The following is an 18,979-nucleotide window of genomic DNA, read 5'->3' as shown; positions in this document are numbered from 1 at the left end:
TTACGGATCCTCCGGCAGGTGATGGGCCCACATTGTAATTTGCTAAAATCCTGACTTGTTAATTCTGAAACAGTCTGCATAAAAGCAAATACTGTAGGAGGAAGGAAATGGAGCATATATAAAAGAAAATCACAAGTTGATTCGGTGCAGTTATTCCTGATGAAGTCCACATACAAGTTGACCTGCTACACTGCAGGCCACTGATACCGATGACAATCGAACTAGGCTAAGTCAAACAACACCTCTTCAGGTGTGTGTGTGTGTGTGTGTGTTGTACAATATCATAACAGTGTGTATGCTTACTCTGTAATACCTTAGTTGTACTGAATTACCCTTCAGTGCTGCATTGAACAGCTGGGCTTCTTCTTAATATGATTTTTTTTTCTTAATCTGTTTTTCTACCTTTCAGATATCAAGAAAGATCAAGTTACAAGTAAGTGTGAAAGGCATTTTGTTGCAACAAAAATGTAACTGTATCCAATAATCAGCACATCAGCAATGAATACATAATGTATTATTAAATAGCAGTTGTCAAAAATGATTAATCCTGCAACTGTTCCGTTTGATATCAACAGCAGCGTGTTACAATGATAGAGGACGTTTTTATCAAGGCAGTCTGAATGTGACAAGGTCTGGGATACCTTGTCAGCTATGGAGCCAGCAGGTACTGTGGTTTGTGTGTATACGTGTTCCCAAAGCCACAATTTCACATCAGTATACAGTAGCAAAGACAAACTCTACTGCCACTACAATACACAGTACAGATAGATGCACCCTAAAAAGTGGTTAGGTAGGTAACAATAAAACTAGTTCCCGTATATATACACACATCCAAGAGTCTGAGTTTCTTATGATCGCTTTACAGGTCCCTACATAGACTTAAATTCATTTCCACAAGACTTACCCTAACCTTAGCCATAACTGCAACTTGCCTAGCCCTAACCAAAGCCAACACTTGCTCTACAAAGTACACTGTGGAGACAGGACTCCTGTCCCCACAGGTAACACAGCCCTTACAAAGCTAGTGCACTCCCAGCTTTTGGTCCCCACAAGTATAGCAAAATGGATATCCACCCCCCTCACACCCCCACACAAACACTCCTTGTGGCCCAAAAGCCCGTTTTTGTTTTGACAGCTTTGTTCAGTGAGAGGGTCTGTTAGGGTGACCTGTTACTACTCTCCTGTGCCGTGTGTGTGTGTCTGTGTGCCAGGTCAGCATGGAGGGAGGGGCTCATTGTGTCACATCCTGCCTCTGGAAGCAATTACTGTAGCTTTCACACACATATGCTGCACAGACCCCATCCCCAATACACCCCCACACTTTGCTTTTGCTCTCACATGTATACTGTATGTGACATTTAGAGAACATTTGCTCTCCAATGCGCATTGTTTCTCTTCTTTTTACTTAGTTACACAATTATTGTCTTTCACACACACACGTTCATACATTAGCTTGCATTGTTTCCCATGCAAAATTATAATCACCTTATTGACTATGTGTCTTCAACAAACATTATCATAATCTGAAAACACATGACATGATTTGGAGTGCAACACTCCAATATTCCATGCATTGTAGTACAATTTATGTTCAGCACATACTATATATATATATATATATATATGCGCACGCACTAGAGTTACATGGTAGTGTTGAATAACAGTCAGTGGTGGAATGATGAGGGAAAGGCCGGGCTGCGGACGCTGGGACTCACTCCTGGGCTGGTCGTGGTGGAAAGTACTGAGGAAGAACAGAGTTTGTACATACAGTTAGTAGGAGACTGTGCATCGACCTGCGTGGTGGAGAAGGAGCCGGGTAGAGGAGGTCCGTGGTCCGGAGAAGCGACAGAGGCGAGGAGGAATGAAACAATGGAGCTAAAGACTGGAACAGAGCTAGGGCGACAAAACGTGAAGCTAATATACAGCAAATGAGAACGGGAAACAAACGTGCCTGATCATGCTAGAAAGAACTGACAGGGGAGTGAACGTAGAGCAGGGAATAAATAGGGAGAACTAATCAGGTGCAGCTGGTGGTGATCAGGGGATAAGAAGCAGGTGTGTCGGATAACGTAATCAAGGTAAGGGAGCAAAAACAGAGTGAGGGGAGTGAGAAGGCAGGTGCAGCCGGGCAAACCTGACAATTTTATTGTGTGTTGAGTCAGAGAGAAACTTACGGAAGAGTATTAGGGCCACTGCATAATTTTTTTTTTTTAATTCTGACTTTATTCTCAGAATTCTGACTTTAAACTCAGAATTCTACGGAAGAGTATTAGGGCTACTGCATACATTTTTTTTAAATAGGGAACTAGTTTTATTGTTACCTACCTAACCACTGACTTTAAACTCAGAATTCCGACTTTATTCTCAGAATTCTGACTTTAAACTCAGAATTCTGACTTTAAAGTCACAGGTCAGAATTCTGACTTTATTCCCAGAATTCTGACTTTAATCTCAAAATTCTGACTTTAAAGTCAGAATTCTGAGAATAAAGTCAGAATTCTGAGTTTAAAGTCAGTGGTTAGGTAGGTAACAATAAAACTAGTTCCCTATTTAAAAAAATGTATGCAGTGGCCCTAATACTCTTCCGTAGAATTCTGAGTTTAAAGTCAGAATTCTGAGAATAAAGTCAGAATTCTGAGTTTAAAGTCAGTGGTTAGGTAGGTAACAATAAAACTAGTTCCCTATTTAAAAAAATGTATGCAGTGGCCCTAATACTCTTCCGTAGAATTCTGAGTTTAAAGTCAGAATTCTGAGAATTCTGCTATTCTGAAGACAACTCGTGTATTGAAGAAGTACTTCAAAATGTAATAAATGAAGCCACATGACCACCAGGTATCTCTTTAAAGAGGCATTACATGTATATTTACACACTTCTTTGTTTTTTTCCACATTCCTGGCACCAGTAGAAAATCAATTTTGTAAGCAGTATGCTCGACACATTTTGATTTGATTTGATTTGATTTATTCTTTCAAGCATGTAAAGACAGTTGATATGTCAACACACATAATTTTACACATATCCAACAAATGCTAATCCAATATCAATTTGCTTATACCTAATACGTGCTTGAATGGAGTAGAAAGAAGTCAGACTTATCCAGTCCTACCCCATGACATCATCTTACCATCACTGGTTTGCAAGCAGTATCTCTACATAGATAATTCTCTTCTACACGACACAAGTAATATACAAAAAAATTATTACAGAGTATTAACATTCATACACCACACCCACAATGTTCCATCTAATTAATCATTAAGCCTGTTCTTGTATATATCTTGATTGACACAATCAAGATATATACATTCATCTACAGATGTTTTGAACCCAGCTTTTTTAGCTTATAACTTCACACTCTTTGGGATATGTTGGACCATTTCTCTTTTGATGACTAATGTTTATGATACACGAAGACCCCAGATGTTCAATATTTGAGTTGGCACTGTAGACTGCAGGAACACCCATGCAACCCCTTGCTACTGCACATTTTATAGCCTCTGCGGTTATTAAACTGTAACCTTAGCATAAACCCTAAGCACACCCTTGAAATGTGTATGAAATATTGGAAAGCCATCTAAGTTTTGTGTTTGATGTGAGAGTCAGAAACTTTCTGCAAAAGTAAGAAATCTGTCCATCCGAATCAGACTGAAACAGGCCATGAACATTCTAGGAGATAAATGCAGACACATTTATTGACCAGTGTTTAAAAACAGATAAACAGAAACCTCCACATGCACAAAGTGGATCTCGGAGGTACCTCACCTTAACACTTAAATAAAAAAAATAGATGGAAACAATGCTACAGTTGCGTAGGGCATGTAACCTCAATTGTTATTTTACAGCCCTGTCTGTACTGCTTATTATGATTAAATAACACTGTATAGCTTTGATTTTCCTTGTTGATCGTGATGTTTTTCTCTTCTCTACCATTATGTCTTGCTTTTTAGGTTCCCCACCAGCACCGCATGTCTGTGGATTTCATCCCAGAGTTAAGGAACTCAGAGAACCACTGTAGGAACCCAGGAGGAATCAGTGAGAAGCCCTGGTGTTACACATCAAATCCCAACATACGCTGGGAGTACTGTTCTGTGTCACCATGTGGGGAGACAGGCACAGTATCAGGTTGTGCCTTCTGCTGCTTTTTGTACTTAAATCACCTGTTCTCAGTTCATGGCTCTGTCCCATTTAAAACTGCAATATCACTAGCAAAAGAGCCTGTTGATCCAATGCTTACGCTACTTTATAAACTAGCAACTAACATGTGGACATACTGTAGATGCAAAATACCCTTTGCAGACAAGGCATTTCAGGGTGTTTTTAGTCTAGTTTAATGTTTTATTAAACTTGATTACAACATGCTTTTTTTGTAGTTTGGCCATGGCCAATTCGACCGGTCGAAGCAGAAGGCCGCCCACCAAGAGCCGGGGTCTGTCGGAGGTTCCTTCCGTTAAAGGGAGTTTTTCCTCCCCGATGTTGTGTTAGTTGCCAAGTGCTTGCTCAAGGGGGATTTGTTGGGTTTTCCCTATGTAATAATAGTGACAACAGTAAGGTCTAGACTTTACTTTGTAAAGTGTTCTGAGATGACTTTTGTTGTGATTTGGTGCTATACAAATACATTTGATTTGAATTCCTATTGGTTAAAAATCTGTTCAGCAAGGTGACTGCTGAGATCAAGGAATGCTGCAACATTACTAATAAAAATATTACAGTTATACAATACAGACTGACTTCCTGGTTCAGCTATGACCTAAGGTATTTCCCATCTTATGCAGTGATGATTATTTTCCAAATTTTGGGTTTTCCCTCCAGTGGTCATCTGGCTCTCATCTGGCTAAACAATAATATTCTAAAAATGATGGGCAAAACTTTGTAAATAAAGACCCAAGTTGTAACAACAAATATACTTAATTAATACACAATAAAATGTTTGAGTCTATCAAATAATAATAATAATACATAAAACCCATAGCATAACATCTGGATTTTGTTGTTGTCAGTGATGAAGTCAGAGGAACCAGGCCCTCGTCAGACTCCTCATCATCCTCCCATGACCACTGTATTGTCTCCAGCTTACTCCATGACTGTCATCATTATCGCTCTGACCACACTTATTGCTGCAGTCTTCCTCACCATTATCATCCTTGCCTGTCGCAGATGGAGGAAGCAGCGGAGGACCCGAAAGAGGTAAAAGAAATGCTAGATACACAGCTCTCTATCCCCCTTTTTATTCCCAACTGCTCTGCTTCCTGCCCATAGAGTAATGGAGACGCCAAGACTCAGTGCTCTTCCATCAGAGCTCCTGCTGGATCGACTCCATCCCAATCCCATGTACCAGCGAGTTCCCTTGTTGCTGAACTCAAAGCTGCTGGCCCTCGAGTATCCACGGAATAATATCCAATATGTCAGAGATATTGGAGAGGGAGCCTTCGGGCGGGTTTTCCAAGCCAGGTAAGAGGAACGATCTGGGAAACAGGAAATGGATGTAGTCTCAGACTAAGATATATGATCAGATTAATGATTAACTACCAGACCTGGGTCATACACTAGTTGTATTCCTAATACATCAACCATCATAGGATAAACGTAGATTTTGGGCTTTGAAAGGTGAAGTAAACAGCCTGTAGTCTTCTTCTTCATCCAAAACAGCAGCTAAGATGTGACCAAATGCATGTCATTTACAGCATATAGCATTTACCTCAAGTTTTTATATCACAGAAAATAAAACAACACTAACTGTTCAACTAAAATAATTTAAATCTTGTTGGCTGCGATGATAGAACGTTGTCCACTACAGGCTGTGTACCATAAGTGAGGATAGTGGAAATGATGAGAGATAGAAATGGAACTTTCTCTAACCTTGTGAGACTCAACATGATTAAACTTTACCTCCGCCTACACAAATGTTCACACCCCTGTGATGTCCCTGAGATGTGGCCTATGAGATGGTACTAGAAAACTGTCCGAGAGCATCAAAGTGGATTTATGTAGAGATGTCTGGGATTTTTACAGCACTAAATATCATTGTGAGCAAAATGTTAACTTATATTAGTTGGTTCATACAGGAATGTTAGAATTTCTTATTGTGTCTATCAAGTCTACTGGACAGTAGCATAATTGTAATACAGTGAGAGACATGTTGGACAAACAATTGTCCATCATCATATAAACTGCAGTTGAGAAATTTGTTCATGTTGCTGCACAGACAACATAAAGTAAAGGTTCTTGTAAAGCACAACAGGCAAAGATAGAGGCCCCAAAAGCAGACCAAGGCAAGCAAACATTCTGACAGAAAAACAACAGCTTATTGCAGCACAAGAGCATAGTTCTGGTCCAGGGCAGACAAAACCGGACAGGGAGAACCAGAGGCAGAATGAAAGTCTAAAATGAAGGTCAAAGACATACAAACTGTCTGAGCCAAGTAATAAATCCAGTGAAGTAGATGGAACAAAAGTCCAAGGCAGGCAGAGTCCAAAAACAGGGAAATCATTCAAACATGGGTAAACACAAGTAAACTCTAGAAAAGCAGTACAAACATGGAGCAGCACTGGGACTAAGAAGCACTAAGGCTATAAGCACAACAAACAAACCGACAATGAACAGACAAATCAGGCTCATATACAGGATGGCTAATCAAGGTAAGTGGATACACCTGTGGTGTGTGTGTGTGTGTGTGTGTGTGAAGGGCAGAGCTGGGAGGAAAACCTGGGGACAACCAGAGACCAGATGGGGAATGAAAGTTCCTAGAAATGTCCAGTGGACCAGACCTGGGAAAACATGGTGTGGAGAACAAATCGGGACTGGGACTGTACATAGAGCTTTAATGCCAGTATGTGGAGCACAACAGATAAATTGGGCACAGAAGAGTGCTATAATAGTCTGAGGCATTTTAACAGTAGCACTTGTAGTGTGTAGCCAAAAATGTCTGAGCCCAGCTGATAATCCCTCAATGAAAACTGGAATGCTGCAGTATACAGACACCACTGGGAGCCTAATACCATGTGGCCTTCTTTTACAAGTACAGTACAGTATCTACAATACAGAGGTCTAACTTATGCTACAAGGGGTCACATGTCTGTGCTTGAATGTTGATGTGTGTGTCTGTTTCAGAGCACCTGGCCTGCTGTCGAACGAGTCTTTCACGATGGTGGCTGTGAAGATGTTGAAGGAGGAGGCCTCAGCTGACATGCAGAATGACTTTCAGAGAGAGGCCGCACTCATGGCTGAATTTGACCATCCAAACATTGTGCGACTCCTAGGTTAGTGTGTTGGTATATTTTTTCATGAAGGTTGTGTGTTAGCAAAACAGTGTTCAGGCCTAAACTAGATGTCTAACAACTGGATTTTACATTGAACAGGGTGAATGCTGTTCTCTCAAATCACATATAGAATTTGAGCAAAACATCTGCAACATTTTCAGGTATATTTTTTCTAATCATATTCAATAATGACCAAAACACTTTGTTGAATTGAGTTTTTTTTTTTTTACTGTACGCCGAATGTAGGCCGCCTCTTTTTTCAGATATGCTCTGATCACATTTACACCTGGAAGCTGCCTGGTATAATCACAGCTTGGTCTGTGACCACTGAGCAGCTCCACTGAAGTGGTGTTAATGAGGGTGAGGCAAGTGTTGCTTTGTGACATGTCCCACCCAGATTTCATCCTGCTGGCCCAGGGATTGAACCAGTGTCCTTGGTCACAAGCTCACTTCAATAACCTTTTGGCCACCATCTCTAATATTTGTTTCTCATGCAGCCCAACATTTCAGTTCACATTTCTGTGGTCAAAGTGGCTGAAAGGGTTAGAACCAGTGTTATACATTTTCAAACAACATGTACAATTCATCCTATTGGGTAATTACATCATTCAGCAATCAAGCCATCATCTCCATCACCTGTTATCATTTTGGCACCATCCTGTGGTCTACAACAGCCAGGTGAATAAATCAATCTCCACTGCATAGATGTCAGACAAAGTTGGTTCATACAAAGATACATACTGTAGGCTCTATCTTCTCACTTAGCACATGTGGCAGTAGTGTTTAAGTTATGGGTCCAAGCTGTTTGTTATCAAATGTTTTTGACCTTGTTTCCCAGTAACACATCTGCTTTCTAAAATCCAAATTTCAGTTGTCACTTTTTCCACAGGGTATTTAAACATATCAATAACCTTGAGAAATTCTGGCCTGAATAAGAAAAAAAAGCTGGTGAGTCACACAAAAGCAATCACAATGTTTTTAACCTTGTAAAGCCCAACACATCAAAAACTAGCCAGAACAGTCCAATTTTTCGGACATGAGATGTTTATTAAACCTTTTAACAAAATCCAAAAGAAAATTCAAGATTCAAGATTTTTATTTGCCATTTATGCATAGACAGACCATCCAGGCATATAGGAATAAATGTGCCATATTATTTACAATATTTTTATTTTGTTTGGTATCACATTTGATACATGGGGCATTTTTGGCGATTTCTATCTGCTCAGAAACTTGCGTATCAAATATGATATGAATGGCTCTTTATGAGAATGAACAAATCATGCAGGAATAAAGGGAAATGTCTTCTTTAAGAGTGTTTTTCATAAATTCACTTCCTAGTTTCCACATTACACATAGTGTAATTTTCCTGAATGGAAGTGGTTCTTCGCGTATCTATTTTACTAGTGTTATAAAACCATTAAATTTAACTTTCTTGCAAGTTAATTTGTGCCACATGACAACTAATGTGCCTTTGTTGGCCTGACTAAAAAAAATATCTTCTATTAAAGTTTATCTACACTAATCAAACCTAAACCACTTCAAACAGCTTGCATCCAAATATACTTCTAATTTACTGCTGTCAGTGGATAAACAGAGCCATTGGTCACTGGATGTGTCAGAAGAGGTTTGCTTACTTTGGTCTGTTTTGCAGCTCCAGTGGTTGGGAAATATGTTTAAATCAACATACACCACAGCAGAAAAAATCAAATTTTTCAGATGTGTATCAAACCATAGTTTCACTGGATTTTTGTACAGTTTTGAGTGATATTCAGGATGAGTCATCAAATGAAATCAGAGTAGATTAGATTATTTTTTAACCTCAAATTTTCCTTTGAACTAATAATACACCACAGATCAAAAATATATGCACCATCAGTAACATGTGTGTCAAAATTATAGATGTCATATGCCTGTGTGTCATTACTTTGTTGCGTGTGCAAGGTGGCCTTCTGTGTTATGTATATTTAGTGCTGGAATGAAACACACACACACACACACACACACACACACACACACACAAGAAGTCAATCATCTTATTCCACACTGTCACGACTGTATATTCTTTATCAGCTTGTTTCAGCTTTTTATTGAATGATGTTTACACAGTGAAATATTTAAACCAAAGACCGTCTTTAACAGCAGCACCATTCCAATGATTTGAAAATACTCAAACACGGTTACATAGTATGTAATATTATTCACACATTTGCCAATACTCAGCTTGTCATATACAGCATTTCTGGGAAGTTTGGTATATCCACTAGAAATCAAAATAAAGGTTTGTGGGTTTGACCAAACTTTGAAAGAGCTTGTACTGACTGGGCCACCAACAGATCAGTGAGTTTCCAATTCATATTTCATACAGAAACTGAAGTAATGAAGTGCAGTCAATCAAAACTGTTATTGTGGCCAATGTGATCACATGCAATGTACTAGTCATATGCTCAGCTGGAAAGATCTTTCAAGGCTGTAAGTGCTTCACACTATTGCCTGAAGAAGGAGAAACTGAAACCACTGCCAGATTTCACTGGATAATATCTCTTTTTTGGTAATTTCTTTTTAAATGACTTTTTTTTTCCACAGATTTTTAAAGTATTTAAATATCTGTATGAATGCCAGGTTACATGAATGGCACATCTACAACTTCTACAGGGATGTGGGGGCTCTGCACAGTGTTAACAGTGTGCGCTCTAATTCCTCAGCACTGCACAGGAATGCACAAACAAACAAGCAGACACCAAGTTTTATAGTGGTAAAGTAAATAAGTGGGGGAAAAAAGCAGAATGAATTTGGTGAAGAAAAGTTGTATGTCCATCATATTTGCTCAGAATTCATTTAGGTGTACAGACAGACTAACATCAGTTAAAAGATAATCACCTGAAGAAGTAAGGAGTTGATCTATTTATTAATATATTTTATATAACAACACTTTCTTTCCACATCAACAATGCAGTTCGCTTGTGGAATTTGAGAAGCTCTTGCTGCCAAATACCCACAGCATTGCAGGTTTCCAGACACTTAAAGACGGTTATTTGTAAGTTCCCCTAATCACAGGAAGCATGGCCACAATTTTAGACATGTGCTTTAATAGCCTGTACTTTCCTACAACAGCACAGCTAGGCTAAAAAGAACACAGCTAATTTAGAGATATACTAAGTTTACATCACCGATGTAAGGCTGAACTTCCAGTCTGTGAAACTATTTGTGAGCACATACCCATCACAGATGGTTTTCGATTGTGTTTATGCCTGGGTTGAATTTTTATTTTTATTTACCTTAGACATTGAATAAACTCATTGTATGATATACTGCAGAAGAAGAAATTGCATTCATTCAGTGTGGTTTAATAATGTCATAGATGTGTTTATGTGGGTGAGTATTTGTGTTTATAGTTTCATACCTCTGTGGTGGGAAAATCACCACTCATTTGTATGTTATAGATAGATGTCAGTAAAATGCTCTGCGTTCTTTTTCCACAGGTGTGTGTGCAGTGGGTAAACCAATGTGTCTGATGTTTGAGTACATGGCCCATGGTGACCTCAATGAGTTCTTGCGTCGTCGATCTCCAACCCAATCTGTGCGCACCCTAAGTCGTGCCAGCCTGTCGGGTCGCAGCTTCTCCTCTGAGCTGGAGGCGTGTCCTCTGTCCTGTGCTGAGCAGATGTCAGTTTCTAAACAGATTGCTGCAGGCATGGCCTACCTATCAGAGCGCAAGTTCGTCCATCGTGACCTTGCAACAAGAAACTGCTTGGTAGGGGACCAGATGGTGGTGAAGATCGCGGATTTTGGCCTCTCCAGAAACATCTACTCAGCTGATTACTACAAAGCGAATGAGAATGATGCCATCCCCATTCGCTGGATGCCTCCAGAGTCTATTTTCTACAACCGCTACACAACGGAATCGGACGTGTGGGCATATGGAGTGGTATTATGGGAGATTTTTTCCCATGGGATGCAGCCATATTACGGCATGGGTCATGAAGAGGTTATTTACTATGTCAGAGATGGTCACATCCTCTCCTGTCCTGAGAACTGTCCCCTGGAGCTGTACAATCTGATGAGACTTTGCTGGAGCACACTCCCATCAGATAGGCCCAGCTTCAGTAGTATAGATCGGATACTGGAGCGGATGCATCAGAACAGACTAAGCATGGATGCTGACACTGATGCTGCTAACCTGGGAACTTTTCACAAAAACATGTCTGCCCTTGTGAAAAGAAACACTGAGTTATGTAGTGATTTAGTGCCTTAAAACAAATGAACCCTGACACTGAGCCCATGCATTCATCGAGTACCCAGACAATACCATGATTTCACTTTTTCCTTGCCCAGTTCTTCTCTTCAGGAGACCCAAACCTTTTTTGTATCATAAACATGTCATATTTTATTACATTGTATATTTGTTAGTTTGTAATATGGGACCTTAATTCCCTAAAATTTGGGGACTAAATTTTATCAGCACATATTGATCAGGCAGGTTTGCTTTATTTATATAAAATCTTAAATGCAACAAACTACAACTTAAACCCCATAGCCTTAACCATTGAAGATCTGAAGCCTCTAACCATTCAGATAGACCCTGAACTATTTTAAAATGAGATACACTCACATTGTATCACATGCTGATTGTTTTTGAATTTCTCTATTTTCTGATTTCTTTTCCCATTTTGATTTGTTTATCAGGTGCAAATGGTGAATTACTAAATGCTGTGGCCAGAAATAGTATCAGACATGACAATAACACTTCATTGTAACTACATAAAAAAACCACTTTGTTATTGTCACCTCCAGCTAATTCCATAGCAGCACAAAATCACTTTAAAGCATTGCTGTTGAAGTTGCTATTCCATTTGTGGGCATTCTTGTTTTATACTTTATTTTTCATCATATTGTTATTGAAATTTGTCTTTTTTGTTAATTTCTCTTGACTTTTTTTTCATTAATTTTTTTTTCTGATTAGTGACATCAGCACTGATAAATCTCTCACTGAAGCACAGACACACATTTGCTTTATTTTATTTTGCAGAATCTCATAAGTAGATTCATTTCTTTGCCTTAAAATTGACATTTTAGAAATGAAAATTAAAAGTTGAATGTGTTCTCATAAAGACAGAACCGGAGGTCTGTGCATAAGTGTGTTAAATTTACTCAATGTCATATTATCACACAACATGAATAGTGTCAACAACATCTCTTGCATCATCAATATTTGTTATATGGATTACTCAATGCATTTTTTTGGCTTGTTTTCTTTTGTATTTAATTTAGAGATTAATATCACATTATGTCTGCTAAAATTGCCCTGAGATTATTGAGATTTTTATTTCTTCTTTAATGTGATGTGATGTTGTTTGATTTGTGTGTGTTTTATTTGTTAAATTGCATAGACAGTTATACAGTTCTTACCACAGTTACCATGCACGTATATTTGTTTGTATTGATTGCAAATAAACAGAATTATTAATTAAACACATTTATGTGTCCATCAAGTATACAGGTGATGATTTCTCCTGATATAATTTTTCCAGGGATGATTATAGATATGTATTTTGTGTAGCGGAAACTTTATTTTTAAAGTCATAATGCTGGTAACTTGTTTGTGCTAAAGTGAGCTCAAGTCTCTATTAGGGAAGTTTTTTTTATGCCTGAGTGTGCTCAGTAAAGTACATGGCAATCTGCCCATTTTTATGTTGATGTTATACATTACAGAATCTTCAAAATAAAATAAAAAACTCATCAGCTATGCATTGCTATTGATGTCATATTTCACATGAATTATCTGACATATGTTTATTGCTTTGTAGCAATTATGTTTTAGATACTTTTGATATATGGACTGACAGACCAAACGGTATTACTGCACCGTTTGTGGCTGCAGCATCAGTCTTTTTGTACCTGACAAGTGTTTTTCTGCACCTCTTTGAAAATAAATAGGAGCCAGTGGCCCCACTTACATAGAGTCCTGTGTCCACTGTGGCTCTGGGGTAAGAGTGTGGAACAGAAATAAACCCACAGCGAATGACACGTCCAGTGACAAGTCCACTTTTAACCAAACCGTGGGACTGAAGAATGAATAGATAGACAAAGACATGAAGATGGACTGCAGATAATAGAGAAATAACTCTATTCACTTATTGTTTTCAATGTGGAAAATGCTGGTAGTTGAAAAGACACAGAGTACAAAAACCAGCTTGTGCATTTCTCCTTTCCTGAGCATAAACAGTTCTCTGTTTTATATGCCTCTTTCACTCTGCTTATTTAATCATCTGCCTCCAATCATACATGTTCCATAACTAGCCCCCACTCCCACCCGACCCACCCACCAAAACTGTTTTACCATTTGGATGCTGCAGTGTTATTACTCACCACAAGAGGGACTAGAGGGGTGAAGTGCAGCATAAAAGCTACACAGAGCTCTATGTGTCATCTACTGTACTGCATGCAATGGATTTTTGTGTCCATTACCTAGAACATGGTTGTCCAGTTGTTCAAGTGGGTTTTTAAAAGTTTGTGAATGGGTTTGTGTTTGCTCTGCAGTGTGTGAATGCGTGTATGTGAGTCTACAGAAGACATCTACAGTGTGTGTGTGTTTTGGGGATGGACAGTGTATGTAAACTGTTTAGAGTTGGGAGCATGGAGTGTGGCCTTAAACTGCTCATCCTTCATCTCCTTGGTCCAAACTGTGGATCAGACTGTCTCACTCCCACTTCCTCCTGTGCGCTTCCCTCACCTCCTGCTCATTTCTCTGTCTGCATAGTAAGAGCTCCTGTTTCGTCCCTCTCTTCTCTTACAGTACTTTAATTTTCCTTGTTCTCGGATGTCCTCATAGTCTTCTGTATTATATGTCATAGGCTGAGATTAGATGTTTTGCAATTTTAGTGTTTTTAGTAGGGCTGCAATCACTGAAAACAATTCCACTCTGAAGCTTTTCATGATTTCAAGGGGCTGCTATGTCATGGTTTATAAAGTGAAGACATCATTAATGGGATGTACAGGTATGCAAGGAAAAAATAATCTGTGTACATTTCTAGAATCTTGCTATGTTTACATTGTCCCTGTGAAATGTCATTAAAATATGTGACTTCTATTCTCACTTTCTGTATTTTCCCTTTTAATCACTTTATCTCATCCTACAGTCTTCACTCATACCTCCCTTTCTTGTTTCATCACCTTCTTTTCTTACTTTTCTTGCTCTGTTCATTCTTCCTCACTCCTCGTCACCACCGTTTCCTTTCTTATCTGTAGTTGCAGTCAGTCCCTTCTCCCTCTCCATTTGCACTGTAAGTGTTTTAGTTGAATTGCACCACACGGCCAGCTGCAGTTACAGAGAAGTTACACTCATTCACAGTGACCTAGCAGATTATCCCTTCTCCAAACAAAATGTTTATATGAATAAGAAAAAATCACTTCCTGTTCTGTCATGGTAATCTCCTTTGGCTCTGTACATCTTCGCAGCTCAGAAATTTAATAATGTTTCATCCTGGTAATTAAAAATCACTTGCATGCAGGACATTTGACCGGGAGGGCATATATGTCAGTGAGCAAACCATGGTGGGAACCACATAAAGTGTCTGCATTGATGCTGCGATGAAGATGTGACATCCTCCTCACTCATCAACAGCACAGAGCACACAACTTCCTGTGTAGCTACACTGGCTCTGATGGGCCCATTGTGGCAGCGGCAGGAAATAGGGAGACATATATCAGTTAACTGGAGGCTAGCACCCCAAAGCTGTGGAACAATAACAGCGTGCGCGCGCGCGCGCACACACACACACACACACACACACACACACACACACACACACACACACACACACACACACACACACACACACAGCAGTCTTTCCTCTAAAAACATGTTGTCAGTGTTGCTAGGACTGTCCCTTAATTCATGTCACACAAAAGAGATTAAACATACAAAATATACATTAAACATACACACATGCAGCACTTAACAGTACAGTGGTGAACACTTCATGTAGAATATTTTTTAGTACCACAGATTTAGTGTTATTTTTTCAGATACACTTCATCAAACATGCTCATTTTAGTGGTATGTTTAGTCTTTTCCTAAAATGGTTATAATGACTCGTCTCTCACTCATCTTCAAACAGGTACCAGGAAATTTGACCATATAACTCTGGTACTGGCCTCTCCTCACTGGCTTCCAGTCTGTTTTAGAATTCCTTTTAAGGTATTGATTTTTGTTTTTAAGGCTCTTAATGGTTTGGCACCGCCCTACCTTGCTGAGTTGGTGCAAATCTACAAGATTGCTCAGATCATCAAGCCAGTTTCTTTTAGAGGTTCTCCGGGGCCAGATACAAACACTGGAGTGACCGTGCTTTTACTGTTGCAGCTCCTAAATTATGGAATGGTTCACCTCTCAATGTTAGATCATCTACAGACCTGACAACTTTTAAATTATTATTAATAAAACATATTTATTCACTTTGGATTTTAATACATAGTAGTGTCTGATTCTTCCTTCTTTTAACTGTTGATTCTGTGTAGTTTGTGTGTTCAGGTTCCTGTTGTTTTATTTCTGTATTGATATTATTTATTTTAGTTTTTACCTTGTCCTTGTAAAGTAATTTGGTCAACCAGATGTTTTAAAGTGCTATATAAATAAATTTTGATTTGATTTGATAATGACATTGAGAAATGAATGTGTCACTGTGAAAGGGGTTGCTTGATGAACCTACATTGAATTATCATGTGAACCTGCAACTGCCCCAGATGTTACATATCATTATAATGCATTTCAGCTCACTGTTTATGTTAGGTTGTCCAACCAACAACTTTACAATTCTGGCTTACTCTCGCAGCTCTCTTAACATTGTTTTCCACCACAGTAGGGATTTTAAAATAAAATCTATAATATAACAAGCCCCCTTGGCCTCGCAGCCTCTAGGGGTGAGAAGGCCTTAATTCTGTGAGAAACAAAAAAACAACAAATATCAAATGCCAAGTCCATACAGACCATTTCATAAAAGACCATAGAAATGTTTAGAACTAATTCAATGTGCATTTTCCCACCTCTAACCCTGCACACACATACAAAACAATCACAAGTCTGTGTGCTCCTCTTACGAAAAACAAATACATGGTTACAGACTGCTGCTGTCAAGCAACACTCAAGGCTGTTGAAAATGTGAGAACAGCCTCAAGGTTTATAGATTATTATTAGGTCTAGCAAGAAAAAAAAACCCTTATGGAACATACCCATGCCCTTGTGTGATACTAACTTTTTGAATGTCATGGAAATAAAAGCACTGTGGAATAATAAAAGGGGCAATCACAGCAAGGTTACACACATAAGATAAAGTAAGAACCTTTTCAATTTGATAAGTGGTAACATCATAAAGTATTTGTGGCATTCTGGTATAACTGTTCTAATATCAGCAAAGTCCCATATTAAAAACGCACCAACACGATCATTCAGACTTTTCTCATGTTTTATTTTTGTTGGGATATCAACACTAGGACAGTGGCTGGATGTTCATTGATATTGGCCTCTATAGTATACATATGGAATTCCCATTAAAGCAATATTTTGTTTTGAAAGAACAAAACTACAGCTAGAAACATCAGTCACTGGTACTAATAATGTACATATTAACCTTATATTCTCTTTGGGATCAATAGAAATATTTGACATAATCTAACTAATGTGCAACATACACCGGCAGCATAGCAGTGTGTCAGTTAACAACTGCAGTAAACACTGGGTGCCAGTCTCAGAGAGGATGTGATAAAACTGTAGCTTTTCTGAAGACCATCACAGACTGACACGTTAAGACTGGTGTGTTGATTTACGCAGAAAACAATGGCTGGGTGTTTTAACTGTGCATCATACGCAGTGTGTTGCCCTTAAGAATGGATTTCTTTGTTTTGTGTTGTGTCTAAAAATACAAATATAAAAAAAACCTATTGTCTCCACAGTGAGGTTTTGAAATGGTTTTGACCCCAAGTACATGATCCATGTTTATGTATTCATTTGAGACTGTGTTGTATCTGTTTATTATATTAAAAATCTTGCTCTGAAATGTGCTACAAAAGTTAAATATCGCTCTAACACTGACACTTCTACTTTAAGGTGACTGTAGGATGACAGTGTTAGCAACACACAAGCCTAAAGAGTAACTTAACACAACCTACAAATTTTGTTTTATTAATTTATTTTACTTCTCACTCTGCTGCAGTGATGCACAAGTGCACTCTGAGACACTGTGGCATCACTGTCGGTTATGCTCAGAGGTGAAACAGGCTTGAAAGGATACAATACTGCTTTTCAGCTTGATGTTAAGTTACTCTGTAATGAGGATAATTGGAAGGCACTGCACACATATCTTGATTTCTAATTCTGGGTACCAAACAAGTTATTAGGTGTAATAATGTCAAAATAAAATTCATTAACTAAGATCACAATACAAAAAGTATTCATAACATTAAAACCAAAACCAAAAACCTACAGTACATCTGGACAGAGCATAAAACAGCTAAATTTACACACACAAAAACACTTTCCCTTTGGCGATTAACTTTGAATAATATATTTTACATACATACTGTACACTTATACTTACAATCGTATACATAAAGTGACAAACAAAGACATACAAGGACAGAAAGTATAGCCGTTAGCTAAATAACTTGCTAGTTTACAGCAAATGTCAAATATGGTGGGTTGGGATCATAGTCATACTATAGCTTGACAAAGGTTGGTCAGTGAAACAATGAAAGGCTTTCCTGCTGCCACTATTCATGTGAGGCAGGCATCTTTTGGAAAACAGGAGAAAACAAAAAATTCTACCAAGCACGGTTGCAGTAGAACTTATGTTTGTGCAACATCAACAGTCAAGAGTACCAGCTGACATCATGTAAGCACTGCAGCTTAAATCCCTGACAAACATCTTGCTTCCTGGAAAACATCTGACTGGATTTTTGGCTGTGATTCCACATTGCTGTTGAGAGCTTTGTCTATGTATTTGGGCCAAAAAGTGTTTTGATTCAAGTCATGTCAAAATGTTCAGCTGGCAATTTTTAACAACGTGCGTCACAGAATCACCATGCTGACTTTTAGCTGGCACGCAATCACAAGTTAAAGGCAGATGTCAGGAAGTGCACTTGTGGAAAAAATGTAACACCATCAACACTCACAAGCCAGCTCTTTAAGTAAAAAAAAAACATCCTAAAGGATTTGAGTGTTGAGTGTTCACTTTCAAATAAGACCATAAATGCTTAATGTTGCGGTATGGTAAATTTACGATACCATCCATCAACATTATCATATCCCCAACCACCTCATAAACAAAACATACATTCCAGATGGTCATCTGTACTGTATTCCTTCATATCACCTATAACAGTGTAACAGCAAAAACATGTCTATTAATTAGGGTTAATAAGAAAGATGGCGTGTTTCTTAAAGCCATCTATCCATCCATTTTCCTCCGCTTATCCGGGACCGGGTCGCGGGGGCAGCAGTCTAAGCAAAGATGCCCAGACTTCCCTCTCTCCAGACACTTCCTCCAGCTCCTCCAGGGGAATGCCGAGGTCCAAAGCTCTGACAAATGGTACACCACGAGGGATTTACTGGCTGCAATGCCAAATAATAGACACACTTTCTTCTGATTCTATTACATGTTGCACCTCTTTACATTTAGATAACTACAAATATCAGACTTCACTTTTAGTTGGAGGTTTGTAAAAAAAA

General features: G+C 38.7%; 1 protein-coding gene across 3 annotated transcripts in view; it reads left to right on the top strand.

The window, feature by feature from the left end:
- The window catches only part of musk (muscle, skeletal, receptor tyrosine kinase), a 26,195-nt gene extending 14,014 nt beyond the window's left edge, over positions 1–12,181 (top strand). For all 3 annotated transcript variants that reach the window (XM_020601190.1, XM_020601189.1, XM_020601188.1), the window contains 7 exons: positions 410–433; positions 576–664; positions 3,949–4,123; positions 4,999–5,185; positions 5,258–5,449; positions 7,109–7,257; positions 10,740–12,181. In XM_020601190.1, the coding sequence (XP_020456846.1) occupies positions 410–433; positions 576–664; positions 3,949–4,123; positions 4,999–5,185; positions 5,258–5,449; positions 7,109–7,257; positions 10,740–11,512 (1,589 nt within the window). In that variant the 3' untranslated portion in view covers positions 11,513–12,181. The remainder of the gene's footprint in view (positions 1–409; positions 434–575; positions 665–3,948; positions 4,124–4,998; positions 5,186–5,257; positions 5,450–7,108; positions 7,258–10,739) is intronic.
- The last annotated feature ends 6,798 nt before the right edge of the window (positions 12,182–18,979 follow it).

Source organism: Monopterus albus, unplaced genomic scaffold (assembly GCF_001952655.1).
Source record: "Monopterus albus unplaced genomic scaffold, M_albus_1.0 scaffold50.1, whole genome shotgun sequence".
NCBI classification, from domain to species: Eukaryota; Metazoa; Chordata; class Actinopteri; order Synbranchiformes; family Synbranchidae; genus Monopterus; species Monopterus albus.
Note: the sequence above shows the minus strand (reverse complement) of the source record. Positions and strands in the feature narration are given on the sequence as shown.